At 39.4% G+C, this 19,970-nt stretch overlaps 1 protein-coding gene across 3 annotated transcripts in view; it reads left to right on the top strand.

Moving 5' to 3' along the window:
- Nucleotides 1-18,966, top strand: part of magixa (MAGI family member, X-linked a) — an 89,380-nt gene extending 70,414 nt beyond the window's left edge. For 2 of the 3 annotated variants that reach the window (XM_062998941.1, XM_062998940.1), the window contains exons 13-17: nucleotides 3,148-3,348; nucleotides 4,528-4,604; nucleotides 6,869-7,012; nucleotides 8,668-8,806; nucleotides 10,823-18,966. In XM_062998941.1, the coding sequence (XP_062855011.1) occupies nucleotides 3,148-3,348; nucleotides 4,528-4,604; nucleotides 6,869-7,012; nucleotides 8,668-8,806; nucleotides 10,823-11,655 (1,394 nt within the window). In that variant the 3' untranslated portion in view covers nucleotides 11,656-18,966. Of the gene's footprint in view, nucleotides 1-3,147; nucleotides 3,349-4,527; nucleotides 4,605-6,868; nucleotides 7,013-8,667; nucleotides 8,807-9,055; nucleotides 9,144-10,822 lie in introns of all 3 variants that reach the window. The other variant, XM_062998942.1, reaches the window with a different exon arrangement.
- Nucleotides 18,967-19,970: the final 1,004 nt, after the last annotated feature.

Here is a 19,970-nt window from a genome sequence, read left to right as displayed (position 1 = left end):
TGAGCTGGATTTTCAGACCATACAGATGATATGATGCAGTGTGATCTGAAAAACAAGATCGAGAAAGTGTGGTTTTACTGTTGCATGCTTAGGTAATCATGGTTTAATATCATCTAGCAAATACATTAAAGTAAAAGTTAGAATTGCAGCATATTTTAAATATTTGAGCATTAATAATGTGTGTTTTCTGACCAAACAGGCAGCATTTGGTTAGTAGTAACAAACAGTGTAAAATCTGTTGTGTTTACAAAAACATATGAGCTAAAACATTAGAAGCACCCACCTAATATGATGACAAACGTGCTCTGACCCACTGAGACATAGACTCGACTCTGTGGTATCTGGTACCAGGGTATTACCAGCAGGTCCATTAACGTCTGTATGCTGCGAGATGGACCATCCTACAGTGTGTCCATCTCTTCCACGGGTAAAATGCACGTGCCCATGATACACTGATCATCAAACTTTCACTTATCACATTTTCATTAAGCATTAGATGTGTAATCTATTACTGTTATACATTCTATAGCAGTACAGTGTGTCGTTATTTATTAATTTGTGTTTTTATATGCACTAATTTATACCATTGCTGAGAGGTTCACACAATCAGTTATACAAATTCATGATATGCTTTCAACTCTGTGGCAACAGTTTGGGGAAGGTTATCTCCTGTCCCAGCATGATTGTGCCACTGGACACAAATTAAGTTCCGTAAAGAAAAAGTTTGATGAGTTGAACTCAAGTGACCTGCTTTTTAGAGCCCTGCAATCAACCCCAAAAACACCTTTGGGATGAATTAAAACATAGATTGAGAACCAGCCTCATTATCCAACCTTAGTGCCTGACCTCATGGGTGCTCTTTTGACAAAATGGGCAGAAATTTCCTCTGACGCAGCAAAAAATCAGTGGAAAGCTTACCACAGTAGTGGAAGTTGTAACAGCCACACTTTCATATTAATAGGTCTCTTTTAAATAAAGTGGCAGCCCACATTTCCCTGCACCAGCTTCCTGCAGACTAGTATTGTGTATGCTCAGGCAGATCAATTTGAATAATTGATCATTTAGACCTGCAGTGGGGAGAGCATTGTCCTGGTTATGGTACACATCATAGTGCTGCATGAGAGCACAGGAAGAGAGCGGATCAGAGTTTGTGCAGATGGCAGCTGTAGATAATAGGCATTAAGTGTGAATGCCACTGCTCAATGAGAGTCTTAATGGTTCCTTTAAATTTGATTTGGGAATTTAAATGTTGTGCTACTGGCAACTTTTTGTGCTGTATCAGACTGTGTTATATAAGCTTGTGCAGTACTGTTACATTCTGTACCCTGGGACATTGTATACATCAGAACAGTCTTAACATCTGTGATTGATGCCTCAGACCAATCTGTGAGAGATACAGAGAGAAAGACAGGGGGGGATAGGAATGAGGTACAGAGTATAAGTTATTAGGGAAATAAAATGACTTAGTGTTTGCTGGTTTTAAATTCCATTTTGTTACTGCTTAGGGTTGTTTATTCATGTTTTCTAGTGATTTTTATATTTCCCAGTGATTAATATTTTTTATTTTTAGTCCACATATTTTCTTTTACATTTATTTTTTCTGGTGGATGTTTTTTCAACTCAAGTTAAAACAAACTGAGTTTCAAAGATTTTGAGTTTAGGGGACGTTGAGTTACAAGGTACCACTGTATAAGAAAACGTGTGTTTTATTACATCTGTGAATGCTTGTGTGTCTTCGTTTTATTTACATTATTTTTATTTATCTTCATGCTGCATTTTAAAGATGTTTTATAGAATTTTTTGTTGAGCTGAAATAGGAGAGTGAGAACTGATGAAGTGATAGTGGAACACTTGTCTTTTTATATATTTCTTAATATTTCTTTCTGGAGAAATATTGTGTTGCATTCAGGCTTTTATTAACCTCTTTTACTGACCTAGCAAAAAATAGCATTAAAATGGCAAACACAAACCAAACATTACTCTTCCACATTTAAAAGTTCTGCTGCTGGTCTGTTCAAGTTTTTGATGCTTCACATTCGGGCATTGATGGACACACAGCCCTCATTCTATCATTAAATCATTCATTAATTATTAGCAGCGCTGTCACTGTGAATAGCCTGTTTAGTGGCTGATGAGACTATTTTGGACTGCGCTTGTTTAATAGCGCCCTGATTATGAATGCATGTCCTCAAAGCAGAGGCACTTTTCTTTAACCCTAATGTTCTAATCTTGACGGCAATTAATATTGCATTGACCTAAGCTTTCCGTATTGCATTTACTTCATAGGTTTGTTCATTTTACCTTAACAATTCAGTTTATTTCAATGTAAATGAAGGTAATTTTACAGCATGTAACAGCTTGTTTGTTTATTTTCCTTTAATTATAATCGAAAATAGTAATTGATGAATACTAATTACTGTAATTAGTAAATGTAAACAGTAACATATTGTTATTTGATAGTTGATACATTTTGGTAACATTAGTACAAGATCCAACATGCACTCAACATATTTTATATCATTTTGTGCAGTACCGACTGCGTCTTTTCACCTGCACGGGGCAAGTTCACATGTGGATCAGCTTTGTATACAGAGAGCTACACCCTGATCAACTCATTATTTCTTGACTCTGTTCAGGCACCATCAGTCAGCCAGCAGAGGTCGTAATTGTATCAGTTATGAGAGAGAGTCCCTATCCGGCTCCCTCCCTGTATGAAGAACAAGCCAATCATTGTTCATGTAGCCGTCCAGACCAGCCAGATGGCAGAGCTGAGTTTCGAACCGACAAGTTCGAAATGTCAGCTCTGGTGTGCTAGCGTCTTTGCTATAATTTTTAAAAGCTGCTTAGCCATTGGACAGAAATTTTCCTTAAACAATTTGCTAAAATAAGTTTCTCTCAAATACTGCATTTTAAAATGCAATACAGATTTGAATTGAATTGTAGTCTCTTTCTCTCCAGCTCTTATTTCCTCCATGTTTTACAAAACAGTAGTTGTGCTTTTATTAAATATATTTGCAAAAAATATTTTATTTCCTCCTAGTATTTTCCCCAGACAACCTTCAGGGGGTTATGTCCTGTGATTTAAGTACCACTAGCCTTGTATTAATCTTATTCTTCCCTCTCTTTCCTCTCTCCACCTCTCTTTAGCATCGTCGCTGTTCTCTCATAGGTTTGTGACGGTGCGAAGGGGAAGTCCAGCAGCACGGAGTGGTCAGATCCAGCAAGGTGATCAGCTGGAAGCAGTGGAAGGTCGTTCAGTGGTCACCCTGCCTCACAGAGACCTGGCTCAAATCCTGAGACGAGCAGGAAACACACTCCGCCTCACCATCACACCGAGATCCAACGCCAGTACGTACAGCACAGGAAGGGCAGGGGAACATGTTTATAAATTGCAGAATATCCCAGTTCATATCAGAATTTCGTGCTGTAAAAAATAATTGTGCCTTTTCCAGTTGCTTCTATTATTGCATTGCTGTCTCACTGCACTGCATGATTTTAGATAATCAGATCAGATCATTCTCAGCACTGCAGTGACACTGACATGGTGGTGGTGTGTTAGTGTGTGTTGTGCTGGTATGAGTGGATCAGACACAGCAGTGCTGCTGGTGTTTTTAAGTACCAGGTCCGCTCACTGTCCACTCTATTAGACACTCCTACCTAGTTGGTCCAACTTGTAGATGTAAAGTCAGAGACGATCGTTCATCTATTGCTGCTGTTTGAGTTGGTCATATTCTAGACCTTCATCAGTGGTCACAGGACGCTGCCCACAGGGCGCTTTTGGCTGGATGTTTTGGTTGGTGAACTATTTTCAGTCCAGCAGAGCCAGTGAGGTGTTTAAAAACTCCAGCAGCATTGCTGTGTCTGATCCACTCATACCAGCACAACACACACTAACACACCACCACCATGTCAGTGTCACTGCAGTGCTGAGAATGATCCACCACCTAAATAATACCTGCTCTGTGGTGGTCCTGGAAAAGTCCTGACTATTGAAGAACAGCATGCAAGGGGGGTAACAAAGCATGCAGAGAAACAGATGGACTACAGTCAGTAATTGTAGAACTACAAAGTGCTTCTATATGGGAAGTGTAGTTGATAAAATGGACACAAGGAAACAAGGAGGTGGTTTTAATGTTATGGCTGATCAGTGTATATCTTATGTGTAAGACTGTGTTTTCTTTACAAATCTGAAATAATCCAGTGGATTTAAAGTGTATATTTGAACTGGGATAGACACTCAGACCTGGCCTGAAATGTGCCCTGTTTATATTCAGTTAGCTAAACTGGCTTATCAGTTATAGTTGGTAAACTTATTGTTGAAGTAAGCGTTGGGAAACATTGTTAAGGGTGATAAGCATGTTGGATACCTTTCACTTTACAAAACGTGGTTTTATCACAGAGGTGGTTGACAAGGGTACATGGTCTTATAGCAGCTTTCAGTAGAACGTGGTGTCCTCCAGAGGGCGCCAGTGCTTTATTTGTTTAGCTGTTTTTACTTTATGAATGTTTTCTTGTTTTCTGTCTTAGATGCTTCTAACCTGGCAGAATACACAGACTTTGATGCAGAGAGCAAATTAAGAAAGGGCCACATAACAAGACAGAAGGTAAGTTGGATGTTTTGAGCTTAATATAACCCATGCTGCCATACATTTTATTTCAGGGGTGTATGTTAATTAATATGAAAGGCTAGCCAGAAAGGATAACAGGTTTAAATAGAGGCATGCACGGACTGTTGGTCTGTATGAGATGCCATAGCTGTTTTTCTCTGGCAGTAATTAGTCTTGGCTGCCCAACAACTTGTCGACAGGTCGTGGCTTGACCCCTTTTGGACTGTCAGTGGGTATTCACCACAGCTTTCTGTGATCACCCTTTTTTTAAGATATTTTGACCCAGTTGTCTGACCATGATGTTTTGGCTTTTGTCGAAGTCACTTAGGCCTTTATGCCTGCACATTTCTGCTTCACTCAACACATGTACTACAAGGAAACTACCATCAGCCCATTATTTATTATATTTCTGACAGTGCCATTCCCATTGGATATGCAGTTGTGAAAATGGTGAATTCAGGAAGGTAAATATTACAGTGTATCACAAAAGTGAGTACACCCCTCACATTTCTGCAGATATTTAAGTATATCTTTTCATGGGACAACACTGGCAAAATGACACTTTGACACAATGAAAAGTAGTCTGTGTGCAGCTTATATAACAGTGTAAATTTATTCTTCCCTCAAAATAACTCAATATACAGCCATTAATGTCTAAACCACCGGCAACAAAAGTGAGTACACCCCTAAGAGACTACACCCCTAAATGTCCAAATTGAGCACTGCTTGTCATTTTCCCTCCAAAATGTCATGTGATTTGTTAGTGTTACTAGGTCTCAGGTGTGCATAGGGAGCAGGTGTGTTCAATTTAGTAGTACAGCTCTCACACTCTCTCATACTGGTCACTGAAAGTTCCAACATGGCACCTCATGGCAAAGAACTCTCTGAGGATCTTAAAAGACGAATTGTTGCGCTACATGAAGATGGCCAAGGCTACAAGAAGATTGCCAACACCCTGAAACTGAGCTGCAGCACAGTGGCCAAGATCATCCAGCGTTTTAAAAGAGCAGGGTCCACTCAGAACAGACCTCGCGTTGGTCGTCCAAAGAAGCTGAGTGCATGTGCTCAGTGTCACATCCAACTGCTGTCTTTGAAAGATAGGCGCAGGAGTGCTGTCAGCATTGCTGCAGAGATTGAAAAGGTGGGGGGTCAGCCTGTCAGTGCTCAGACCATACGCCGCACACTACATTAAATTGGTCTGCATGGCTGTCACCCCAGAAGGAAGAGGTCTCTACACAAGAAAGCCCGCAAACAGTTTGCTGAAGACATGTCAACAAAGGACATGGATTACTGGAACCATGTCCTATGGTCTGATGAGACCAAGATTAATTTGTTTGGTTCAGATGGTCTCAAGCATGTGTGGCGGCAATCAGGTGAGGAGTACAAAGATAAGTGTGTCATGCCTACAGTCAAGCATGGTGGTGGGAATGCCATGGTCTGGGGCTGCATGAGTGCAGCAGGTGTTGGGGAGTTACATTTCATTGAGGGACACATGAACTCCAATATGTACTGTGAAATACTGAAGCAGAGCATGATCCCCTCCCTCTGGAAACTGGGTCGCAGGGCAGTGTTCCAGCATGATAATGACCCCAAACACACCTCTAAGACGACCACTGCTTTATTGAAGAGGCTGAGGGTAAAGGTGATGGACTGGCCAAGCATGTCTCCAGACCTAAACCCAATAGAACATCTTTGGGGCATCCTCAAGCGGAAGGTGGAGGAGCGCAAAGTCTCGAATATCCGCCAGCTCCGTGATGTCGTCATGGAGGAGTGGAAAAGCATTCCAGTGGCAACCTGTGAAGCTCTGGTAAACTCCATGCCCAGGAGAGTTAAGGCAGTTCTGGGAAATAATGGTGGCCACACAAAATATTGACACTTCAGGAACTTTCACTAAGGGGTGTACTCACTTTTGTTGCCGGTGGTTTAGACATTAATGGCTGTATATTGAGTTATTTTGAGGGAAGAATAAATTTACACTGTTATATAAGCTGCACACAGACTACTTTTCATTGTGTCAAAGTGTCATTTTGTCAGTGTTGTCCCATGAAAAGATATACTTAAATATCTGCAGAAATGTGAGGGGTGTACTCACTTTTGTGATACACTGTACATATAGGTATATATTACCATTGCTACTTCAGCAGAACATTATCCATATATTCCATTCTTTTAATCTACTTTTCACCCCCCCTTCAAACTCTCCTTATGTCTCATCTTCTATTTTTAGTTTTTTTTATCTTTTCATTTCTCTCCTCACGCAGGACCCTCGGCACTATAGTGTGGATCTGGAGAGGGGTCCAACAGGCTTTGGCTTTAGTCTGAGAGGAGGGAGTGAATACAACATGGGACTCTATGTGCTGGGACTGATGGAGGGTGGACCGGCATCTCGGAGCCAGAAGATACAGGTTAGCACAGACCAAAGTCATAATCCCTATATTTATATTAGGGGGGACATATTTAGATATAAAATATACATTTAAAAGTTAACGTACAACAGCTTTTGACTTAGTTAAAACTATTAATGCCTGGCCTGAAGATGGATAAACAGAAAAGTTTTTGCCCCTCATGCACTGTGAACTTCGACTGCTTATTAGTACTGTGAATTGAGGCTTTAGTCATTACATGTAATGTAAATCCTGACTTAGAGTTGACAGAATTGGAGTTTGTATGTTAGCATAGGAACAGGGAATTCTTGTCCTTCTGTATTTTGCCATATTTGGCCAGCAAAGGGGGCACAGATGATTTATGTGTCAGTTTCTCTTAATTGACAAGTCACCTGCACCTTGTTAGCATTAATTGGCCTCAGGTGGGATTCTTTATACACTGATCAGCCATAATATTAAAACCACCTCCTTGTTTCTACTCTCACTGTCCATTTTATCAGCTTCACTGACCATATAGAAGCACTTTGTAGTTCTACAATTACTGACTATAGTTCATCTGTTTCTCTACATACATTTTAGCCTGCTTTTACTCTGTTCTTCAATGGTCAGGACCCCCACAGGACCACCACAGAGCAGGTATTATTTGGGTGGCGGATCATTCTCAGCACTGCAGTGACACTGACATGGTGGTGGTGTGTTAGTGTGTGTTGTGCTGGTATGAGTAGATCAGACACAGCAGCGCTGCTGGAGTTTTTACATACCGTTTCCACTCACTGTCCACTCTATTAGACACTCCTACCTAGTTGGTCCACCTTGTAGATGTAAAGTCAGAGACGATTGCTCATCTATTGCTGCTGTTTGAGTTGCTCATCATCTAGACCTTCATCAGTGGTCACAGGATGCTGCCTAAGGGGCGCTGTTGGCTGGATATTTTTAGTTGGTTGACTCCATCAGCGCTGCTGTGTCTGATCCACTCATACCAGCACAACACACACTAACACACCACCACCATGTCAGTGTCACTGCAGTGCTGAGAATGATCCACCACCTACATAATACCTGCTCTGTGGTGGTCCTGGAAGAGTCCTGACCATTGAAGAAGAGCATGAAAGGGGGCTAACAAAGCATTCCGAAAAACAGATGGACTACAGTCAGTAATTGTAGAACTACAAAGTGCTTCTATGTGGAAACAAGGAGGTGGTTTTAATGTTATGGCTGATTGGTGTATATATATCATGATTTCACTTTGACAAATTTGCCCGTTCCTTTGTTTGGCAAACCTTTCTTTCTGGAACCGTGATAACGGGCCTGCTCTGGTCGGGTTTTCTGCTTGCATGTGATGCCAGCACACTTATCTTATTCTGGAAAGTCAGACGGTGTTGCAGTGCTGTCCTGGGAAGGCGATTTGCCCCAGAGGGAGCGGACACCGCACATAAATCCATCTTATGCATGGGCTATGCATTGGTTGGTGGGGTTGGGGGTGTTACTTTATGAATTATGCTGGTTCTGAGGGTTCCCTATTTGTTCCCTAGTTGTCACAGACAGTTGGATCAGCCTGACAATCACTTCTCAGTTCTGCACTGTCCCTGTTATAATCACTTTCTTCGTTGGGGGCTGCATTTTTCTGTCTTTCATTCGTACTTCTGTACTTGCTAACTGTGCTTATTTATGTTTAGGTGAGCGATCAACTGGTGGAGATTAATGGTGACGGTACAGTCGGCATGACGCACAGCCAGGCTGTGGAACAGATCCGTAAAGGAGGACACCGCATCCACCTCATTCTTAAGAGAGGAAACGGATATGTACCAGACTACGGTGAGCATATAGGGATATGAAGGCTTTCTTCTCAGCTAACTGATTCATTTCGATACTCTTCTTCATTTTTAGCCAGTGGGAAATCTTGCTGTTCACTTCCAGCACAACTTTTTGTTCACCTTTTCCTAACTCTGCTTTGGGATTTTTCTTCTTTCTCCTGTCTGTATTTCCTTTTTTATTTCTGTCGGTCCTCCATGCTGCTGCCCCCTTTCTCTCTCTTTCCTCTTCTTTTCTCTTTCTGTCTCTCAGTGGAGCTTTCCAGCTTGTCGCTCTGCATGACCAACTCCAAACAGGGCGAGCCTTGCTTCTATGTCATCGGCCGGACAGAAAACGCACGGTTGGTAGCTGTTTCTGTTAGCGTTCCCTGTTTGTTTGTTTTGTTCATTTTTTGGTCTTTTGGGGCTCATTCTGCTGTTTTGACAAATTTTATTTTTTCCTTTGCTTTTAATGTCTGAATACTTTTATTTTGGTTTTAGACAAATTGAGGACAAAAATACTTGGGTAAAGGGAGTTTACATCAAAAAAGAATAGCACACCAGCACAGAGATTCTGAACTCCCGGGTTCAAATCTGCTACCGGTAGGCTCTAGCAGGCACAATTGGCTAATGCTTGCAGCAGACAGAATTGGCCTCCAGTATGCTGAATTGCTGGGTGGGAAAAGACTGGACTAATAAGGGGTGGTGTTATCAACGCTGTGTAAGGACCTTGGTTGGTCAGTGCCCCTGTACAAAAGTGTGTATTTTAGGTTTTGTAGGCCACAAACGGCAGTACAAAATTACAGCATGTTACAATTGTAATTGTTGTAATTTTGCTGAATTATTTTAACCAGTAACTGACTGTTATTAGTCAATGGTTAACTGACCTGGTTAACCTTGTAGCAACAAAAAGCTTTCAGTTTTTATTAATTACATAATTGTTTAGTTTTTTTGTCGTTTTTCTTTCAGCTGCTCCTGTATATTTGGGGCCTGTCACAGTGGATTATTATAGTCTGCATACCTGATTTAGCCCAGTTTTTTGTGCACTTCTTGATGCAACCCTCTTTGTTTAGTTATATAGTAATATACTGATCAGGCATAACATTATGACGCTCCCCACGTGCATCAATGAGCTTTGGCCGCCCAGGACCCTGTCGCCAGTTTACCACTTTTTCTTACTTGGACCACTTTCAATAGATACTGACAGACTGCAGACCGGGAACACCCCACAAGAGCTGCAGTTTTGAAGATGCTCTGACCCAGTCGTCTAGCCATCACTTGCTTAAATTTTTACGCTTGCCCATTTTTCCTGCTTCTAACACATCAACTTTGAAGATAAAATGTTCACTTACTGCCTAATATATCCCACCCACTAACAGGTGCCGTGATGAAGAGATAATCAGTGTTATTCACTTCACCTGTCAGTGGTCATAATGTTAAGTCTGGTCGGTGTATAAAATAAATTCCCACCACAAAATGTAATATAAGACACTTGAGTAACACAAAATAAAGCTTTTATTATTGAAAGATCATTTAATTACTTGAAGGAAACGATGTATGCAACATCAACAAGCCCAGTGCGGTAATTGCCCCTTTAGTTACTCATTTAACTGACTAATAAAATTTAATTGTTAACTGGGTTTAACTACACTAGACACACCCAGGCTTTTTACTGTGAGTCTTGTTGAATTTAAACATCATTAAAATAAACTTTTAAGCCATCTGAAGTAAGCACATTGATCTGTGTTTAAAAAAGATAAAAAAGATAATGTGAATACAGTTGTCATATAGGTGGAATGTTGTCTTCCTTGAATATTCCTTTTTTTTTTTATCTCTATAGCTCTAAGGTTCTTGAAAATAGCTAAAAATGCATAATAAGTTTAACACATTTAACCTCTTAATGGTTGCTACCTGCTCATTTTCATCCCACATTTATTAAAATCTGCTGTTTATATTGTTTTGATTTAAACAAGGTAGAATTAACCTTTAATCTGAATTATTTCTTTAAAACTATATGCACCTCTATCTCTCAATTTTTCAGACCATGAAGATGGAGCGGCCTCCCCCTCCTCCCTCTGCCATGAGGAGCAAGCTGAAACTGGAGTTGCTTTCTCCATGCCTAAAAGCATCGAGAAAGAGGTGAAAAAAGCATCCAAGAGGCGAGAGGAGCAAATGAAAGGAGCGAGCGGCCGAGAGAGGGCAGAGGAGGAGAGGCGGGGCACTCCTGATACCGAGCAGGCTTTGGCTGACATGGCTAGCATCACAGCAAGCTCCCACTCGGAGAGGAAGCGAGAGAGAGAGAAACCAACTCAGAGTTCAACCAAAAAGGCTCCTAGGGGTACAGAGGGAGGGGAAGAGGGTGTGCAGAGAAGAGAGAGGAGGGAGAGGGACAAGGAACAAGGAAGGGACAAGAGAAGGGGTTCAGGGGGCAGAAGGAGCAGCGGGAAAGGTGGAGAGGAAAGGAAGTTAGAGCAGGAAGGCCAACAGTCAGAGGCAATCGTTAGGAAACGCAGAGATGAAAAGAGGGAAAGGAAAAAGTCTGAAAAGAGGGAAGACCTCAACGTTGATCTTGCCAAGGGCTCAGAAGAGTTGTCAGGGGGCAGGCAGAGAGCACCGTTTTCCTTCCTCATGCCTCTGGATGATGGCAACCTTTCCGATGCTGAATCTGCGCTCAGCTTCTCCGAGGTCAGCATCTCTGCGGCTAGCATATCCTTTGTAGGGACGCAGTGGCCCTTTGACTCCAGCAACTCCCAGGAGGTCCCTGCAACCCCAAATCTGTCCCCAGGTCCCTGGCTTGTCCCCAGTCCCCGCAAACTCTCTCAGGTCTTGGATGATAGCAGGTTGAGCCAGTGTAAAGGAGGCCTGTGGTTCTGAATTCCCTCTCCAAACTCTCTTTTCTCACACACTCTCTTAAACCACAAGCATCATCTTATTACAACTTCAACTTCCTGTGTTTTCATTGTCAAGAAATTTAAAGAATTGCCACAGTCCCGGAGGTATGCAGTCCAGACAAACTGAAATGATGTGTTAGTGCCACCCAGAGGCCTCTGAAGGAAACGAAGAGAGCATGTTGTCTTGATGCAATTCTTCTGATTGGTTGCAAGGCAAGTTCATGTGTGTATGTAGTCATAATCTTTGCAGCATGTATCGTTATTTTCTTTCAGATTTTTTGACATTATTTTGATATTTTCTTTTCTTATGAATGCATCAAGATTCTATTACAGAACTAGAGGAAGATTTATTTAAAATCTGTATTCGCTGCTTGCTTTTCTGCGATCAGACTGTAACCCTCTTTCCCGCTATGTGCATCGGTTAAGCTGTCCTTGCTGGGGAAAAGGACGGGGAAAGAACTGTTTTATTACGGGGCTAGTGAGCCATCTCAGACTTCTCCAGGTGCCTTCTGCTTCTTTAGCTGGTGTTTACCAAAAAAGAAAAAAAAAGAGACAGAATTAAAGAATTAAACAGAGAAAAGATTAAATAACGTAGCGAAGTAGAGAGTGTGCAATTGAGCATTCTTCTGCCTCTTGAACTATACGCCTTTGCAGAACTCAGTACACAAGACAGAGGAAAATAGTGCACACATTCTGCAACCAGTCAGCGAGTCATTACAAGTGCCTCATGTGATATTCCTTTACGTCAAACACTAGACTTCTCCTAAGACGTCTGTGTGAATTCAGGACTCCAGAGTTTTGCTTTTACATGTCATGCTTATATTTGTGTTTGAGTTTAGATTCACTGTTTTAAAGCCATTTCAGATTCCCCAAACATTTGCAGAAAAAAAAGGAAAATTCAAATGAAGGCCAATATGATTCAACCCTCTTAGCCCTCCTCTATTCCACCTTAGCCACTTTAGCTTCATGTCAATCCCTCGTTTCAGGAGATTATAAAAAGGGCATTTTGATACTGGTCTTCTATGCATTTTGTAAGACTTACTGATCAAAAATGCGGTGGTGTTTTTTTATTTATTTTGCCAGGCCAAGATTGGTATTATTGTGTAATCTTTAAGCGCAGACAAGTTGCTGGAATGTAAATGACATGGAACAAAAGCGAACTGGTCACCTAGAATCAGACCTGCTGCAACACCAGCTTATGCATCGCTCTTTACCTCTGACTGTCTTAGCAATAAGAGGCCATCTCCCTGTTTTCTGTTTCAGTATACACGTCGTAGCTTTATCCCAGAACCTCCCTACAGAGCAGTATTTAACATAGAAATACAGCAGACAAAAAGAAGTATGTCTTAATACATTTGTAAGATACAGTTGCAAAAAAAGATCTGTGAACCCTTTGAAGTTACTTTGATTTTTGCATTGACTGGACTTGAAACAATTGCCTGGACTTTAAGTTATAATACACAAACAAGTGTACCTTTAATGTCTTTCTTAAACAAGTATTCATGTTTGATGTTGTTATCCTTCTTGAAAGATGGGAGACAAAACAAAGGATTAAGGACCCACCTGTGACTCTTTATTAAAAGCTAATACAGACAAAACCATCGGATGAACTCAAAACAAATGAATAAAGAGTGCAGCAATAACCAGACAACAACATCAAAACAAGATCCAAAGCCAAGTTAGTAAACACAGTCTGAGTTATGCTGAAGATTCTAGGCTGCCAAAACACTTAATGCTGTATAGAACTTACCCAGCTTGTCAATACTACTCTTACTTGTCAATAATCAAATTTAAGCTACAACACCCTTTAGTCTGTGACCAGGAAAGTGATTAATGTCATCTTTTTAAGATATCTGAGTTTTCTAGATGTGTGCTTAGGAATGAAGGAACTAGTAGGTAGAAGCCTTGTACAACAAGGAAAGATCTCACTCACTCACCTTCTTAACCGCTTATCCAATTAGGGTCACGCGCACAGGGGGGGGTGCTGGATCCTATCCCAGCTTTTCAATGGGCGCAAGGCACACAGTAACACCCTGGACGGGGCACCAGTCCATCGCAGGGCAGACAGACATACACACACACATACACACCCATTCACCTATAGGGCAATTTAGTGTCTCCAATTAACCTGACTGCATGTTTTTTGGACTGTGGGAGGAAACCGGAGTTCCCGGAGGAAAAGCACGCAGACACGAAGAGAACATGCAAACTCCGCACAGAAGGGACCCGGACCGACCCGCCTCGTGATCGAACCCAGGACCTTCTTGCTGTGAGGCCACCCAAGGAAAGATCTGTGTACCTTAAATTATTTTTTTTTTTTACTGTAGGTAGGCTAAGGTTTAACAAACTTTCTGTTTTCACCCTGACAGGCATTAGTCGCTTGCATAGTGGTACAACAGATGGTGTAAATGTAGATGCTTTTACCAGTTTATATAACACTTTATTTCATTTTTTTACAGTACTAATTAGTCTCTTTTAAGTGACATTTATACAAAGTGATGCTTTAGTGAGGTCTTCTCATTCCATGTATCTTCAGTATTCAGTCCTGTGTCATTTTTTAAATATTTGGATCTTGGAGAGGAACTAGAAATTAAGGAAAGGGGAGAGGGAAAAAGAGAGAGAGAGAAATAAATGATCAAAAATTATGTTCAGATGTTGCCCAAAAATTCAGGCAAGGCTGCTTTTGCAACTTGTATTTATTACACGTCTTTAGTAGCAGTGATGTTACTGGTATCTTTGGATAAGACAGTGAGGGAAGTTTTAAACCGTGTTAACCATGCTTTTTCTTGATTTTTCCACCCGACAGTATATAGTGTAGACAGTAGTTAGAGAAGTAGCAGAACAGCTGGATAATTAGGAAAAAGATAACTAAAGGTGAAGGCATTTGCAGCGTGGCATGACTGGCCATGCCTCCACCACACTTTTGTTTTTGCAGTTTTAAGGTTTAGGTAAACCATGGGACAGCTGGGATGCTGTTTTTTGGTGTTAGTATGCATTTTTTTTTTCTCTAAATGTTGCATTTCAGCAAAAAGGTCCATTTTTGTCCCAGTCGTTTACAGAGCATAGTCTCTGTAGAGAACAGTGGTTTTGTTATTGTTCCTCTCCCATTAACAGTGAAAAATACACCTACTCTTTTTGTAATCTTTGCGAGATACCCGCGAGATACCCATCTCAGAGAAATGAGCAAGAGCAGAGAATTTCTATTACTAAATTTAGACAAATTGTAGTTTTGTGGATTGATTAGTAGGTTAATAAGCAAGTATTAGTTTAAAGCATCCATACAATGTATCCAGAATCCAAAGTCCTTTGAAATTCAGCTGGGGAAAATGCTTTATATGAACAGATATTTTCCAAGTGTAGATTCAGATGTTCAACCCACTTCAACACACACCTCCAGTCTCACCTATTTATTGAAACAAAGCATGAAAATACATGAAATTACAATTATTTGTATTGTTTATCTATCGTTAAGACTCGGTTATATATTCATGTTATATATTCATAACGTGACAATTTAATGAATAATTCTGGGCATAAATTTAAGTAATAACAAATGGTTTACAAACTTTTTTTGCAACTGCATTAATATCACTGGTAAATGCTTATGCAAGATGTACCACCCATTAATATGTAACAGCATGTCATAAGCACTTATCTATATATGTTATAAATATATAACAAATGTATTACGAGGATTTTAACTAAAGTTTGATATTGTTTAAGTTCTCTGTCCTGATGGAGATTTTGTACTTGATATATAAAAGGGCAATCCTGGGGAAAATACATAATTTGTTTAGAATAATGATAAGCAGTGTAGGTGTTTAGTAGTATTTTTAATTCTAAAGAGAGGCATTATTGTAGCAGTATTCATATAAAACAAAAGTCTTTATACCAGAACAATATTCTATTCTGATTTGTCAGCCACCAACATATCAGAAACAGTATATGTAGCACAGAAAATAGTATTCTACAAGGTATGTTTACAGTACTGTATTATAATAATATTGTATTACTATAAACTGGCACAGAAAAGATTAAGGTGCCAATTTCTTCCAAAACAAATATGAATTAAGAACAATTAGTTTATAAGAAGAAAAGTACTTCAAAGTTGCATGACTGTTAGATGTACTATGAGCATCACATTATAGAAAAGGACTATTTACAGTCCTGACCCGATTTTTTTATATTGTCCTGGCCCCTCTGTCACTGTCATAATGTAATGTGGTGAAATGTGCAATGCTTTTTAATGATCCTGTTAACCATTGATTAGAAAACATAGCATGATGGCACACTAGTGCTTTTTATAGGCCTGAATTAAGCAGGTTCCTTCCTTATTATTACCATGGCAAATGGTCACCTGGAGTGCCAACGTATAAGTATGCAATGTGCAAGATAAATAGCATGCCGGGTAAACACTATCGGAGGTGTTGTTGATCTTAAAATTTATCTCAGTCTCTTAGATACAGTGTCTTGATGAAGTATTCATACCCAACCTTTTTCTTTTGTTTCAAACTGATTGACTAAACACTTTCAATGTTTGAACAAATTACTTATTTAATAGGTCCAAAAAGAAAGAAAATTATAAATAGATATGTTTGGCAGTTTATACAGGTAGCTTAGTTCATTTTAAACAAATATGATAGACCAATTTGGGACCATTCTGGTGGTGGTTTAAAGCACTTTTATATTCTCTTTATGTGTGTTAAACAGGAAAATGATTGACACTTTCTGAGCCACTCAATTACATTAATTGTCTTAATTTTTAAATCACCCTTGTGTTGCTTTGGCAGTGTGCTTTTAGTCGATGTGTTTAAAATGTCTTTCCTGTTTAAGCTTTATTCCATACTTTGTATCATACATTTTTCTATTAATACTGACATACTTTACAATGAGCATATATGCCACAAATAATGCATAAAACACAAGCTAAATGTTTTCAAATCTTTATATTTGGTAAAACGTTTTAATGAAAGGCTTCTTCCTTGCTATGCCTCTGTAAATATCACAGATACATACACAACTTGAAGTAACAGTGGTCAAGTTTGGCTGTAATTTAATGTTTTCTCTTAAATTCTTGATTTTGAACTTTGGATGTTGTTGAGTGTTGCTTTGATTTCATGAGATGGTCCTAAATCCTCCCAGATAAAATTTTTGATTTGATTTTGATTTGTTGTGTATGTAGTCACTACTGTACCTCAAGGTTATTTATTATTGTAATTTCATGGATATGAAAGCTGATCCACAAAAGTATTGTTAGTTAGTACATGAGCAAGTTTTTTGTTAGACTTTGGTCTTGGCTGTTAATTACATGTAATGTATACTTTTTTCACTGCAAATTTATATGTATTATATAATAAAGTTTTTTGGGCTAAATACTTTTTTCAAGACACTGTAAATTCTAAGTTAAAAGTTAAGAGGTAAAACTTTGAAGAAGGAGCCATAATATGAGCCAATCAGTGTATTAATTAAAGGTGCCATGTTTTGATACTACATCTCATGAAGTCAGCCTACTTGCAGAGCAACTGCGCTGTTAAAATGCTAATTAAAGATGTCATCCTCATTACCTTTGCTGAAAGGAATAAGGTCTTTGTTCTTGTGTTTTGTAAATGTCTACATTTGAATTGTTAAATGTGAAAGTCAAGGTTCGGCTTTGAATTTCAACTTGAATTTATTACATACGCCTTGCAAGGAGTCAGCCATTGTACAGAACATGTTAACCGTGCTTATTCTTGAGTTTCTCACCAGACTGTATATACTGTAGACAGTAGTTAGAGAAGTAGCAGAACAGCTGGATAATTAGGAGAAAGATAACTGAAGGAGAGGGCATTTGTGACGTGGCATGACTGGCCATGCTTTCACCACATGTTTGTTTTTGCAGTTTTAAGCTTTAGGTGAAACCATGGGACTGTATTTTTATACAGGCTTCTTCTGTATTGCAAATAGCACTGCAGCTGATCAAATGGGGTTCAGGTATTGCTTCAGGTTTAAAAATAGCTAATAGGTCAATGAAGCTGCAAAAGCGAAGTTGTAAGTTTGAATGGCGATAAGCTAATTTAGTCACTGTTAGTAGAAATAAGAAGCAGAGATGTAACAAAGTGTCAACTGCATAAAATTATCGTCAGGAAATTTTTAGTCTGTGTATATTCTAATAATTCCAATAAAGAATGTCTTTACACCATTTACATAATCTATAATTACATTTACATATTAAGCTTAAAGCTAAAACATTCATAATATGATCATAATACATCACAGTAACTTACCTGAATATTTGCAATATTCAATATGCATAACCTGTGTGATAGTGACATGCTTCAATATAGTTTGGCTTTGGCATTCACATGGATAATCTGTTTTTCGGTCCATCAATACCACAGACATTTACAGCAAAAAATATGCCAGTAAATTGGCTTAGGTACCAAGGCTTAATCGTGGATAAGGAAATCTCTTTTTCCACTATGTAATTTTAGTTTTTTAAACATGTGTAAGCATTCATTCTGTGTAAGCCAGTTACTTTTTTGTCTTCAAAAGATTTGCAAATCACCTACAGCTAATAGAAAAGCCTTTCCCCCCTGACAAAAGTCACTTCCTCTCTAAGAAAACCAAGTAAAAAGTAAAATAAATGTACACAATTTATGCAAAGACACAAAAAACTAATAAATATTTCTAAATGTATGGGATAGGGAGGTTCGAAAAAGCATTTGGTTTTCCAGTCAGTATGACATATATCTTGTGTGTCAGACGACAATTTTTATTTTGGTGCAAATTTATATGCAAGATGTAAAAAGCCTGGCTAGAAGCAAAACCTTTAGTGTTGACACATTTGCATGTTTGATATATTACTGCTCCCCGTTATCTCCCGAATTGCCATTATTACTGTAATCCTAACCATATATATATATATATATATATATATATATATATGTTTGTTCAAGACTCAGAACAACTGCCCTCTCCTTTATTTTCTTTCTTCTGCTTCAGGTAGACCGGAAGAAGAACTAGGCAGTTTATTTCATTTTTTAAAAACCAGGTCATGGATTTTGTCCACCTGACTTGAAACCGAACAAGTAGCCATTGTTCTATATCTGCAGTTTGGCAGCATGGACTATGTCTATTTCGGAGGGTGTGTATATAGTGCTTCAAATGACACTCAATAGTACAGATGTACAGGTTTTTATTCATTGCTCTTGATATGTATGAAGATAATTGTATTGTTTTTTGAATGCATCAACAGGGAGTTTTGAATTATGAACAATGAAATAATGACATGCTAAATAAAGTAATTAAACTGGAATGGACTGCTCATGTTTTCAGATTTTTTTCTAACTGTAGGGACAGAAAACTGAAAGCAATATGCCTTGAAAATAGAAAATGGACAACAAAACAAATGGGTGGAAACAGGAGTCTATGTGTGTGTTCAAAAACCTAGTGAGCTCTCTACATAGACAGCATTTTACTACATTCTATGCACGCCCCCGAGAAGTAGGCGGTCGAAATCCTAGATGCCTTAATATGCTCACTAGTAAGACATCTTAAAATCTCAATGGTGTTTTTACTGTAGAATGAATGAGCATCTGATGCTGCCTTAGTGGCAAAGGCAATCCCAGCATTCAATGCGGCATGACTTTTCTAACAAAAAAAAACCCCAAATATGGCGCATGATGCGGGGCAACGAATTTTCAAATGTAAATAAATGATCATAGATGTATAATTTGTATAGAGGTGTACAAATGTATTTATTTGCAAGTTCGGGCTTGTCAGGGACAAATTAACCGTTTTCGGTACTCGGTGGAAGATGTTATTTGACATGCTAGCGTGTTGTGCCACCTCATCCCATTGGTTTGAATGGCATGATGCCAACTGTGTTAGCTTAGTAAGTGAAACCGCTGTCTAAGTAGTGCGTTCGAATAACCTGACTTATAAGTCCATCACTTATTAGAATCCTCTTTGAGGCAGCTGCCTATGTAGGCATTAAGAGAGCAAGGTAGCCCCCTAGGTTTTCGAACACACCCAATGTTTGTGGCACAATTGTAAGAATTTGGATAAAAGAAATTGGATTTCCATGTAGAAAAGCTTAACACAGAGGCCGCTCAGGTGGCGCAGCGGTAAAAACAGACGCTGGAACCAGAGCTGGGATCTCGAATACATTGTATAGAATCTCGGCTCTGCCTGCCGGCTAGGCTAAGCGGCCACATGAACAACGATTGGCCTGTTGTTCAGATATGGGCGGGACTAAGCCGGATAGGGTCTCTCTCTCCCATGACTGGTGCAATTACGACCTCTGCTGGCTGATTGATG

This window comes from Trichomycterus rosablanca, chromosome 7 (assembly GCF_030014385.1).
Source record: "Trichomycterus rosablanca isolate fTriRos1 chromosome 7, fTriRos1.hap1, whole genome shotgun sequence".
NCBI classification, from domain to species: Eukaryota; Metazoa; Chordata; class Actinopteri; order Siluriformes; family Trichomycteridae; genus Trichomycterus; species Trichomycterus rosablanca.
Note: the sequence above shows the minus strand (reverse complement) of the source record. Positions and strands in the feature narration are given on the sequence as shown.